Here is a 13,033-nt window from a genome sequence, read left to right as displayed (position 1 = left end):
TAATGTTTATGCTTCCACAGGGGCAGGGAACACAACGGGAAGTGTTACACAAACAGCTGGCGACTCCACAGAAGGGAAGATGTCCCTTTAATTAAAAAGGTGCCCGCGAGCGATTTATTTACTCCAGCTGCTGGGCTCAAGGCATGACCCTCCTCTCTTATTGAGCCAGCATTTTGGCTGTGTTTTGCAAGAAAGCACATTATATAACAATTCGACAATTACACTAACGCATACTAGTTAAAGGACTCCCCACCATTGCAATTGCCTTGTGTCTTTCTTTCCATTTATTTACTCCTTAGAATATCAACAATCTTAAAGAGTTTCCTTTCAAGAGAGAAGACTTTGGCAATAAAGCACGGTGGAAAATCAAAACAAAAAATCCCCGTGCTCTGGAACAGAAAAGCACACACGAGGCAGAGAAAACACAGCCTTGTGTTGCTTAGAAACACTTGTCCATGTCAGCCTGGGGGCACCGGAATCGCAAGAGATCTCAGATGTGGGTGATTTCACCCCCTTTACAGGTGGAGTCACTGAGGCCTGGCAAGGCAAAGGATGTGTGTGAGTCCAAACAGCCAACAGGTGAGACAAGAGTGAGAGCACAAAGCCAGGGGCCAACAGGTCAACCTAATTTGTTTTCCTAATGTGCGCACTACTGCTGGGCTACCTGTGGGGTATGACAGGACCCAGAGCCGGCAGACACTCTGGAAAGCTCCGGCAGAGGCAGGCCTGCTACTCCGAGGGCCACTGCAAAGGCTGTGCAGCCAGCTTGAGTAAGGAGCAGACTTCAGAGTGCCAGGTGGTGCAAGCTGACCTTTGTGTGTCCCTCCTAAGGACTGCACAGAATTCGGCAACATGCAGTACACACAGTCAAGTTCAATTTCTGAAGGTTCATCTAGGACACTTTGCCACAGGTAGCATCGTCATAAATGGTGGGTAGCAAAGGGCAGGACGGTGACGTCACCTGGAAAACGGAGGTGTTACTGTGACGGAGTAAGAGGATCAGGTAACCTGTGCGCAGAACCCTGGCAGAGGCTCACATGGGGAACGAGAGCAGTTAATGAAGGAATCTTGTCAGTTTCTGGCTGCCCGAGTGCAGGGACCGCCTGCTACACACACACACGGGTGCCTGCTGGGGTGGGAGAGGGGCAGATAGCACTCCCATGCTGTCACCAGCTGGAGAGAAGTTGGCAGGAGGCACAGGATGCCCGAGGTTTGTGGCCACTCCAAAAACAAAACCTGTAGCTCTGAGAATCACTGTGCACTCTCAGAAAGGCAGCTGGAGTTGGGGGTGGCTGAGGGCAGAGGCAGGGTGGTGAGAAAAACCACAGGACACAGCCATAGGCAGGGTGCCTTATTCTCTTCACTCTCTGTGAAACTTAATCTTCAGAACCTCAATTTCCTTGTGAAATTATCAGTGTCTGAGCCTTGATAGTGATGATGTGTGTGGATCTGCTTCATCATTGTTACAGTGGTATAGAGTCCCAAGGTGTTAGAATCGAGGGCGTCATGGAATCTTCATGGAACTTGTGTGTAAAGGGTTATAATTACACTATGAGCACATTCGGATACCTCCAGGTCTACTCAACAAGAAACAGACCAACTGCTGGTGCGTGAAAGATGAGTCTTGAAAATATTATACTGAAGGGAAGATTCCAGGGATAAGAGTATGCACAGTGTGATTCCACTTGCATGAAGCCTAGAAGATGCGAACAATTCTAAAGGCTGAGGGTAGTGAGAAGACTGGCTGCCCCAGGACACAGGAGACTTCTGGGGGCAATGGGTGTGCTGTGTCTTGTGGGGGTGTTGATGTGGGTGCACTCATTTGGCCAAATGCATCAGCCTTTTGGTTTGGTTTATTATACCTAAGTTATACCCTGATCAAATTAAAAAGAAATTATGCCAAGGTTTTTCCTTTTACTCCAGGATCTCCATGTAGCCTAGAACATTCAATGGCCTTTCCTGAGGCTATTAGGTCAACACGGCCCCCACTGTGACCACGGGCAGCTCCCTGAGATCCTGTAAGACGTAGGGCTCCTCATCTTTAAAATGGGGTGTGTATCTGTGTGATTTACCTCATGAGGCTGCTGGGTTGCTCAAAATAAATCTCCAGTGCAGGCAAGAGCATGTGTGTGTGATAACACACGTAGTAAGGGGATGCTGGGTGGGCATATTGTCACACCGGGCAGCCTGGAGACATCCTTGCCCTGTCCACCTTGACGGAGCCCCTGAACTCCAAGCAGACCTGAAGTCGCCATCTCCTTCTATTCAATACCCCTGGGAAAGCAGCTAAATGCCCCAGAATAGAGTCAGCGACATTTCAGGGATGCTGGATGGACCAGGTACTCTTGGAGGATCCGATGTCAACCAACAGGCAGGCCGGAGAAAGTCAGAGAAACTAGATACTTTAATTCACCAGCACTGCGTGATGCTTCTCGGCTCCTTGTGCGGCCAGCTCGGAGCTGCTTTTATCTTTGGCAGTGAGGCATAGCTAATACAGCTTACTTACTGCCCAAAGCCAAGGTGAAGGTGCTTAGTCCAGCTTTTTCTGTCTGCCACTGCCTTGCTGTTTAACTAGACATTGTTTAAGTAGTCTCCGTAGAAACAAAGGATAATCCAATCGTTACATAAATTCTCAGCAGATACCTCAACCGCCATCCTATCCTCTTCCTTTTCTCCCAATCTAACACAATAACACCATAATAATAGCTTGTGTCCGGATTCTATTTTTAACTTTGCCAAGTCCGTTCCAGTCCATTATCTTATTTTGTCTTTGCAGAGCCTTGCGAGCTAATGGCACACACACTGCATGCATGAAAGGTGATCAGGACACGGAGGAAACAGGGCTCAAGGGAAGACTCACCAGTGGCAAGCATCAGTCAGAAGCTGGACCGGAACTTTTCTATCTGATGCCTAACAGGTCCTTTGCCAAGATGATTATCTCTCAATCTCCAGGAAATATTCGAAAGCCACTGGCTGTGGACAAAGAATTCTCCAGCCAAAGGTGATCATGAGTAATAAAAACTATTGTTAAAGGTCACGTTCTATCAGCGAGGCCTTTCAAATTCAATTGCTCAGTGCCTTGCTCCAAGTCATAGTCGGCCCCAAGAGAGGTCCTCTCTCCCCCAGAAACCACAGAGGTCCGAGAGGGAGGTTAGGGTGCCCATGTGAAATCGCAAGTAACAGCTCCTTAACAGGGATCCAGTGATGCCTTCCAAGGGGCGGCATACAGCCTCTCCCCTGGCTCCTCAGGCCTTCGCCCAACACACACGCATACTTCCTTCTTTCTGACCAACCTCACGAGCCTTCAGTTTGAGACCTTCTGGAACAGGGAAGTACTAACAGGCACTGAAGAGAAAAGGGAAGGGATAGGCCATCTGGGAAACTTTTAAGCTTCCTTCCCGTTACGCCCTTAACACCTCCTTACCTTGGGTTTGCACACTGTCACAGACACACATCATAAAATCGCCACTTCTCAGTTCTCCATGCGCCAGTTTCCTCTACAGCAATGTCTAAGTTGGCCCAAGTTCCTCTGGTGAGATGAAAAGAAAGCCCAGCCCAGCTCGGGGGCGTAATGAGCTCCAGAGCACACACCCTGAGGTCACCCTGCCTGAGCTCAGCCTTGCACGCCTGTGCGTTTAGCTCTGTCAGGCACTTAGCAAGCACGCACTCATTCATCATGTTCCCTGCAGAGGGTGGCAGCAAGGCCCCCGGGGTGGGTAAGTGACTCGGCCGGGATCATACACAGCACAGCACAGCACAGCACAGCACAGGCTGGCCTTGCTGGTCTCGGCCCCCTGTGCTGACCCACCCAGAGCCCAGGCACGTGCTCCCTCGGCGCTGCCACACGACACCAGACCCAGCGACAACACAGGGTGAACCAGAGCCGTCAGCCCTGGTTACTGCTATTGTCTTCAAAGGGCAGTGTTTGAGACATCACATCCAAGGCTGCCTAAAGTCCGGAGACCATCCACGCTCCTTCCTGCTTTGGATTTTTAATTATGCTCCTCGATCCTCTGGGCGCCACAGAAGCTAAGCCTGATGCTCCTGCTCTTTTTCTTCTGTCTCTCTCCCAAATGAAGTTAAAAGCCTGCCCCCTGAGACGTCTGCTGACCTCTCTTGTTAGTGACCAGAGTTATCAAGGGGAAGGCTGCCCGCATCCGCCTGTCTGGGTTACGGCACGGGACAGGTAAGACTGTGCAGGCCTTGAGCAGACCAGAGACCATGTGTGAGCTCCAAGGGCTTGACCCCTTGGAGCCACAGAATCTATGGCAGACTGAGCAGCAAACCCTACCACCCCCTTACCCAGCCTGCTCTGTAATACCCTCAACAGTAGCCGTGTGATAGACTAAATAATGACGCCCCCCAAATGTCAATGCCCTCATCCCTAGAATCTGTGGATGCCCAGGCAGATGGTTAAAAAGGGAGAGGGGGAAGATTTTTTGTAGACATGATTAAGTTAGGGATCTTGAGATGGGAGATGACCCTGGGTTACCTAAGCGAGCCCCAAGTGCCATCACATGAGCACTTCTATGTGAGATGCAGAGGGAGAATGGACAAAGAGAAGACACCATGGTCACCAAGGCAGAGATAGGAAGGAGGTGACCACAAGCCAGGGAGTGCTGGCAGCCACCAGAAGCTGGAAGAGGCACCAAAGGACCATCCCCTAGGGCCTCCGGAGGGTGCATGGCCCTGCTAAGACCTCGATTTCAGCGCAGAGACCCTGATTTTGGACTTGTGGCCTCTAGACTTGAGGGGTAATAAATCAATTATTCGAAGCTGCCCAGTTTGTGCTACAGCAGCCACAGCAGAAGAACTGTGAGGCAACACTCAGTGTCTGCCCACTATGTGCCAGGAATGGCTCTATGCTTTTCACCTGTATTGGGAAATTTACACCGTGGCCTGAGATGTAGGGCCTGGGCTGTACAGACACAAAGCCTGGGTTTGAATCCCAGTGTGACTGCTTGCTGTTGTGACCTTGGACGAGTTACGAAACCTAAGCCCCGGTTTTCCAGTTCATAATATGAGCATATAGTTATCCTCTTTCTCATTGGATTGCTAGGAGGATTGAGTGGGTGATAAAGTACTCAGAATTGTATACAGTAATTACTCAACCAATGCTAGCTATTATGGGACCTCTGGCGTGAAGCAAGCCAAAATTAGGCCATTATGCTCAGCTGTCAGTCCTCTTGGATTTGGGGGGATGAGGGAGATGTCCCCGAAAACCCATCCCAAGAGCCAGCATGGCAGTCAGAGGCGGGTCCCCTAAGTATTTCTTCCCACAATTAAATAATCTTGGTCCTTAATGCTGGCCTTGGCTCAGAAAAGGCAGATGCCTGGGACTACGCTAATTCCAGCCTCTTCAGATCCTATCTCCAGTTCTTAAAGAGAGCCAGGCACATTGACATCCTCAGGACGACTCTGAACTCCCAGCATCCGCACCTGACACGCCCCACACAGCCCACCGCCTCTTCCCTCTGTAATCCTGGCATCGGGAACTGCAGCCCTGGTGCTTGGAAGCCAGGGACACAGCACGGTGTGACCCTGCAAAGCCACGGCACCCTGTCCCAGCAGGCCAGGGGCACTGAGTAGAGCCAAGAGATTCACCCAGGGGCAGAGCTGCCACCTGAAAAGGACCAGGAGGCAAAGAAGAAGGAATCTGGGTTTTCACCGGCCCTTCCTGATAAAGTTTGTCCAACTCTTCTGTCCGGTGACGTCATTCAAAGAAGCAGCGCTCTGCGGGGGGCCACTTCAGAGACCTGCACAGGGTTAGGCCACAGGACAGGGGCCTGAGCACCCTGCCTCTCTTAGGCAGGGTGCCCGCGCCCCAGGCTTCCGCTGACCGGCCTAGGAAGACCCCTGCCGCTGCTGCTGCTGCTGCTGCCAGAGCTGGCAAGCAGGCCTCTCTCGGCAGGCTGCGGAGGCGGCCACCTGCGCGCTCTCGCCGCCCTTCCCCATCCCACCCTCCCGGAGCGAGAAGGGCGGAGGAGGGCCGCTGTCTCTGCTCACTCGCAGGCACCCACAGATTTCGGCACTGCAGTCACTACTGAGGACACGCCGGGTCCTCCCCAGCACTGAGCACGCGGCAACACCCACGCTCCCGCTCCGCCTCTTCGGGAGCTACACCGAGCCGCCTAGCGACCTCGCAGCTGGAAGCGGGCGGCGGTGGGGGCGCCGGCCTCCCGGCCCCGCAGTGCCTCGCCCTTTCCTGGCCACCGGCGCATCCCAAGTCAGCCCAAGTCGCCCGTGGGGCCCCGCCTCCCGGGGCTCGGCGCAGGAGACCTCGAGGTGCGCCACAGGGAGCCTCCTAGCGCCCTCCGCGGGGATCCGGCGCCCGGGGACTCGAACCCGCGGCCCTCAGCTTCCCAGCTTTAGGCTCCCAGTTCAAGTCCCCAACCCAGCAAGCCCGCGCGGCGCCGCGCCCACCCTGCGGCCGGGAAGTAGCGGGGTCCCAGGCGGGGGGAGGGGTGCAGCGCGTCCATCCTGCGCCCAGCAGGTCGCGGGCAGCCGGCACCGGGCACCCGGCGGCCAGGCGAGCCGGAGCGAAGCCGCGGGCGGGAGGGGCGCGGGGCGGTCACTTACGCGCGCGCTCGGGGGAACCCCATGGAGAGTAGCACGTCCAGCGCCGACCCGTGCTTGATGGTGCCGGGGCGCTGCTGGCGGTTCCTCCGCGGGGTGACTTTGCTGTACAGCTCCTCTCTCGCAGCCATGCCGAGCGCGCTGAGGTGGCCGTGCCGAGCCAGGACTCAGCGGCCGGCCATCGCTGGAAGGCGCCGGGCCGGACGGTCCGGGAAAGCGGAGGGCGCGGGCTGGAGCCGGGGGCCCGGGAGGGGACTCAGGTACCCGGAGCCCGGCGGCGGCGGCGGCGGCGGCGGCGGGGGCGGCGCTCCGAGCCTCCCCGGGGTCGAGACTGACGCTTCCTGGTGAGGCCACCGGAGCCCGGCGCCAGTGAGCAGCCTCTGTGGGACCGGCCGTCAGCGCCCCGGGCCCCCCGGGCGCCCCCGACGCAATGCCTGCAGCGGCCCTCTCTCCTCCGCCCCCTTCCTTCTCCGCTCCTAGCAGTCCGGGAATTTGCAATGAGTAATTTTTGAATGGATCAAAAAGGAATAGGAGCCTTGTGGGCTGGCCCTGGCTTGCTGTGCCGGGCCCCGCCCCTCTCTTAAAGCGGCAGCGCGGCCGGAGGTGGCTCCCTCCCGCCGCCGGCTGCGTCGCGCAGCTTCTGGGCGGGGGATCCCGACCGGCGCCGGCCCCGGTGCGTGGAGGCTCCCGAGAGCCACCCCTGGCTCCCCGGCTCTCAGCCGGGCCCCAAGACTCCACATCAACCCATTTCAAGGGTATGTAGTTCCAGATGGGATTAACCCTGGAAATCGGGAGAACTGGTGATGGCATTCTTGGTCCAAAAAGCCCCAATACAAGGTTTTGCTTCCGAAAGATCCTGAAAAACCTGCTGGGTTGTTGGGGTCGTGGGAGGGCGAGTTCCCCTCAGCCGGCCAAGGGGTTGCACTGCAGACGCACTTGGCTGTCCACGGCTGTGGCCCGTGACTGCCTAGTGACTTAAGGGGAAATGCAGGACCCCGAGGAAGAAGGAGAAGGAGGAGGAAGGAGTGGGAGGGCACTCTAATCCTAAGAGATGTTCTTTGGAATGCGCTGGTCTTCGCTAGGGAATGAGGGCCCCGTCAAGAAAAGGAGTCAAAGAAACCACAGGTGAATTGCATCTAGGGTGGGCAAAACTAGTTCCACCTGGAAGAAGGTGGCCAGTCCTCTCCGTACTGATGCCCGGCGTGGCTGGAGGACGTTAAAGCCCTGTCATTTTGACAGTCATTGTCCTCTGTCAGGGCCAGGGCTCCATCTGACACAGTGAAAGAGACAGAGTCCACTCTAGGTCATCCTCTTGTTATTTTTTGTGTTTTTTTTTTTTTTTTTGTAACAATAGCGTAATAATAAAACCTAATATTTCCCGTGCCCTTGTATATGCCAATCATTGTACAAAACATACTAAATGCAAGAACCGATTGAATTTTTAGTGACCCTGTGGGTTGTGTACTTTCATTATCCCTGTTCTGTACATGAGAAAATGCAGCTCAGAGAGGAGGAAGATGACGGAGATGGGGAGTTTTGACCACTGTGCGGGGCTACAGCTGTTGACCACTGTGGTTGCCTTGGCCAATCCACCTGTCCCCTCGACAACAGAATTTCCTCATCTGTAGGGATTGTGGTGACCTGGGCTTGCACACACGGGGTTCTCCAGAAATGTCAGCCCTGCCCATTCCCTGCCTGGATGTGGGGGAGAGCCGGTGAGGTGACCAGCACTCCTGGAGTCCTTTTTTGGTATCACTTTACAAGGTATCTCAAGGTTTTCCCAGGGGAAATGATACTGCTTACTTTCCCAAGCTTCCGGATTTGGCTTTCTACAAAATTTCCAGGAGCTTTAGAAGGGGGAGATAATCCAGCTGAAGCTTAAGCAATGGTGTGCATGAGTCTGCCTCCTACTATGTAAAGCACGAGGGAAAGTTCATACTTCCTGGCTGGGAGTGTCTTGCCGCCTGGGGGCCGGCTGGGGGGGGGGGGCAGGGGACTGTCCTGGAGACCTTGCAGAATGCTTTTCCAGAGTTTAGAGCAAAGAGGCAGGACCGGACTGGGAAAACCGTCACTCCTAGACACACTGTTCGGGATGTGATTAGCAAAGCATGTTGGACCTCACCCAGTATTCCGACTCTTTTTCCGAATACAAGGCTGAGAGTCAAGTGACCTGGATCCCGGTCAACAGAAAATAATGCCTGTGGAAGCACTACACAACTAATAACTCAAATTTATTGAGCACTTATTGTATGCTGGTGCTGTTCTCAGCTTCATACACACATAACTCATTGAATTCTTTGGGAAAGCTATGAAGCAGGTGCTACCCTATCATCAGCCACTTCACAAAGGAAGATGTTGAAGCAGGCAGAGGCCAAGTATCTTACCCAAGAGCTCACGGGTAGTAAGTGTCCAAGCCAGGATCTGAACTTTAAACATCTGGCCAAACACCATTTTTATAGCGAAAAAGAGGTTGTCAACCTTTAAGACAACTCATTGCAGACACTATTTTGACTTCTCCTATGCCCCATAATGCCAAATTGCTGGATCTCTATTTCTCCAGGAGATTGAATTAATTGTCTTTCTTCTTGCCGCGGGCAAACTGGGAGGTACAGGAAATGATGAATATAAAAATAGTTGTAGGCAGCCTGGAAGTAGCGCTTGGAAAAGCAGGCATCTTCCATGCACAGTTTTGTCTGGGGCTCTTTTACAGAAATCCCAGCTTGGCTTCCTCGCCCTCTTTTAGCTCCGTGCCAGCCTTTGTTGTCTTTGGGATGGCTGCCATTTGCTCTGCGCCAGGTCGAGGGGCTGGCAATTAAGATGCATTGGGCTTTAGTCGTATGGGCTTTGAAAGGCTAGGGGATGTTTTGTAAAGGTGCGTAATGTTGCCTTGCAAAGAGAGAAGAGGAATGGCTGCATAGGACAGTGTATCTTATAGCACATTGGGGCTGGGGCAGGCGGGAGAAGGGCCTTGCCTAGTAACAGAGCTGACCACATTAACATTAAGCTGCACCTTCAGAAGGAAAGACAAGCTGTCACGTCCCCATGCCCAGTCATGTCAGAATCCACCCTGGAACACAAAGCTCTTTGTGTTTGTGTGAGCCCTGCGTGGCTCCAGCCTGCAGGCTCTGGCCACTTGCATGGTATGGCAGCCCGTCTGAAATGGCCACAGGGATGCCAGCGTGGGCCCAGTCGATGCGTGCCCTGTGTCTTTTCCCTTCCCTTCTCTCTGTCCTGGAGGAAAGGTGAAGTGATGGCGTGATCGGGATGTCAAGCCTGCAGGACGCCTCTGCTCCCAGGGCTGGGGGTTGCCTTGGTGAATGAAGTCACTTTCAGCCCCGCACTTCTAGCCGCATTCTTTCTTTGCCATATTTGGAAACCGTGTACTGCCCCTTGGTGGGTCTCAGCTTCTTCACCTTCCAAGGGAGGGCTTCTCCTGGGCTGGGGACCCCTAGGACTTTGTTGGAGGACTCTCAGGAGCTCTTTGGGGGTGAGAGTTGGGGTTCCCTGCCAGAGGGTTGTGAGGTACAGCTTGACACCTCTTTTCTTTCAGAGCAAGTGCAGCTTCCCCACCTTACAGCTTGGGTGTTCTGGGTAAGGCTTTCTGTGGGCAAGGATTTGGAGAATGTTCAAAATGTGTATTAGGGCGTGGGCAGTTAGCTTAGGGGTTAAGGCATTCCTTTCCCATATCAGAGTGCCTGGGTTCGAGATCTGGCTCCAGCTCCCTGCTAATGCAGACCCTGGGAGACAGTAGGTGATGGCCCATGAAACTGAGCTCCTGCCCCCCACGTAGGAGACCTGGACTGAGTTCCTGGCTCCTGGCTTTGGCATGGCTCAGCCTCAGCCATCTGAGGCAAGAACCAGTGTGTGAGAGTTCTCTTTTTCTATCTACCTCTTTCTCTGACTCCCTGCCTTTCAAATAAAGCAAACAACAGCAAATCTAGTTTTGTGGGGGAAAAAATTGAAAACCACAGAACGAGATGATCATGAGAGCCCAGTTTAATTTGATAGACTGTAATTTAATAAACAGAAAGTAAAGGGACATGGAATGGGGTTGTCTAGTGGAGGAAGAGGTTGACAGAGGGAGAGGTAGCTGAGAGGTAGGCTTGGGGGCGGAGAGAAGGGTCCACATAGACAGAGCATCGGTGTGAAGTGGCCTTTAAAGGGGGTGTCAGCTCTACCCCATCCCAGAGTCCTGTTAGACTGGCTCTGAGGACCTGATGACAGGTGATCATTTCAGTCTTAAATTTGTCCCTAGGGCTTGGGCCAATGCTGGGCTCATAGACAGTGTGTAGTCGCCGGTGCATACTTGTTTAATTGTGAAGCTGAGTTATGCAGAAGGGAGGGCTGAGGCTGGGAAATGTTTGGAGCATCACTTTAAGCTAATAGGAAGCTTATAGTTTCCCCTCATACTGAAAAATTAAGTTCTTTCCTTCGCTTGCAAAGGGAAGGAGTGAGGTAGGAGGCTGTAGGACAATTTTTTATTCCTTTTTTGCTCATCTCTGGATAAAAATCTGGAAACATCTGTTTTGGAATCGTCTTAGGATATCTTGCATTGTCTGTGTTTTCTCCTTGCAAGAGCCTCATCTGAATAGCACTGTCTCGGGGTCTCTTGCCCTGTTCTGACACATAACAATGGCGCAAGCCAGTAAAATTAGCAGTGTATGCCAAAAATAATTCTTTCCTCTTCTCATACAACTTCCTTTTTGCATGTAAAAGGAAGCATCCAGGCACCATAAGGGTAAATTTTACTTCTAAGAAATGGAATAAACTTGAGTAGCTATAAAAAGCTAGGTATGAGGCAAAAGCAAACAAACTCTGTGATTTATGACTGGAAGCAATAGTCACCGACCAAAACACTGTCAAAAAGAATCTTCGCTGTTTGAAAATTTTGAGTGATCCTAGGGGTTGCATGATCCATTTCTGAATATATAATATATATTATATATTTAAATGTAAGTATTTTAAATTTTTAGTGCATTTTAATGAACCTCTGCAGGACTCTGCATAGTATTGCTAGATACCTTTTCCAATTCATGCATATATATATATATATATATATATATATATAATGATGCAAACATAAGTAACCTATGGCCTATGAAAATGCAAGCTGAGGTCCTTTATGCCTTTATGTCCTTTATGCCAAGCTGTAGGTAAGATATTCTCTGGTTGGTGACATTTCTTCCACCATCTGCCAGGAAATGGAAAAATTGAATGCTAGTTACTTCTTCCCCCCACCCACAGCCTGCACCTATCCATCCTAGAAAGTGCTTGCCTGGGGACAAGTTTGTGGCATAGCATCTGTGATGCCAGCATCCCATATCCGAGCCCTAATTTGAGTCCTGGCTGCTCCACTTCCAGTCCAGCTCCCTGCTAACATACCTGGAAAGCAGTAGTTGATGGTCCAAGTTCCTGGGCCCCTGCCACCCAGTGAGAGACCAGAAAGGAGTTCCAGGCTTCTGGCTTAAGCCTGGCCCAGCTCCAGCCTTGTGGCCATCTGGGGCATGAACCAGCAGATGGAAGACCTCTCTCTGTGTCTACCCCTGTCTCTCTGTGTCACTCTATCAACTAAATAAATGAATCTTAAAAAAAAAAAAAAAGAAAATGATTTGCCATCCTTTGTGACAAGTCTCTAAGGTATGGAATACTGGTTTGGAAAAGTAAGCAAAAAAAATCATGTTCATTTCCTCGCCTTTATAGTGGTAACATAAATACTTGCCTCAGGGGGGTTTTGTAATAATTAAATGAATCTTGAATATGGAAGTATCAAGCAAGGTGCCACAAGTTTGCTGAGAACTTAAAATAACATTGTTGTTGTTGTTTTACTCTCCACACCTCTGACCTTCTTATTCTTATGATATTTTGCAGTGTTTTTACTTAATTAGACTTTGGGACCACAAAATTAAATTAACTATATGCTTTATTTTCAATTATTTAATTATTTAATTTATTCATTTTCATTCACTTATTACTTTTAAGATTTATTTGAAAGGCAGAGTTACACACACACAGAGAGAGAGAGAGAGAGAGAGAGAGGAGAGAGAAATAATCTTCCATCTGCTGGTTCACCCCTCAAAATAACCATAATAGTTGGGGCTGGGCCAGGCTGAAGCCAGGAGACAGGAGCTTCCTCCAGGTCTCCCACACGGGTTCATGGGCTCAAGGATTTGGGCCATCTTCTACTGCTTTCCCAGGCTGTAGCAGAGAGCTGGATTGGAAGAGGAGCAGCCAGGACTAGAACCAGTGCCCAGGTGGGATGCTGGCACTTCAGCCCAGGGCTTTAACCTGCTGAACCACAGCACTGGCCCCACAAATGCCTTCATTCTGTACCATGTGCTCATCATTTCATTGGTTTTTCTTTCCATGGATTTATTGAGCCTATAAGGAGTTCTAAAAAGTGCCTAGCAGTTTTAGATTTTTTAATATAATAAATGTGTACAATGCTGTTTGTATTCCT

The 13,033-nt window shown here is 51.5% G+C and overlaps 1 protein-coding gene and 1 long non-coding RNA gene across 4 annotated transcripts in view; one reads left to right on the top strand and one right to left on the bottom strand.

Moving 5' to 3' along the window:
• Window positions 1-6,856, bottom strand: part of UBASH3B (ubiquitin associated and SH3 domain containing B) — a 145,733-nt gene extending 138,877 nt beyond the window's left edge. Inside the window, exon 1 of one of the 2 annotated variants that reach the window (XM_008260390.4) lies at window positions 6,580-6,856. In XM_008260390.4, coding sequence (XP_008258612.2) covers window positions 6,580-6,707 — 128 coding nt within the window. In that variant the 5' untranslated portion in view covers window positions 6,708-6,856. The remainder of the gene's footprint in view (window positions 1-6,579) is intronic. The other variant, XM_070047431.1, reaches the window with a different exon arrangement.
• A 334-nt stretch (window positions 6,857-7,190) lies between these two features.
• LOC103349179 (uncharacterized) overlaps window positions 7,191-13,033 on the top strand; it is a 31,371-nt gene continuing 25,528 nt past the window's right edge. For both annotated transcript variants that reach the window (XR_517408.4, XR_517409.4), the window contains exon 1: window positions 7,191-7,331. This is a non-coding gene — a long non-coding RNA (uncharacterized lncRNA). The remainder of the gene's footprint in view (window positions 7,332-13,033) is intronic.

Source organism: Oryctolagus cuniculus, chromosome 1 (assembly GCF_964237555.1).
Source record: "Oryctolagus cuniculus chromosome 1, mOryCun1.1, whole genome shotgun sequence".
NCBI lineage: Eukaryota > Metazoa > Chordata > Mammalia > Lagomorpha > Leporidae > Oryctolagus > Oryctolagus cuniculus.
Note: the sequence above shows the minus strand (reverse complement) of the source record. Positions and strands in the feature narration are given on the sequence as shown.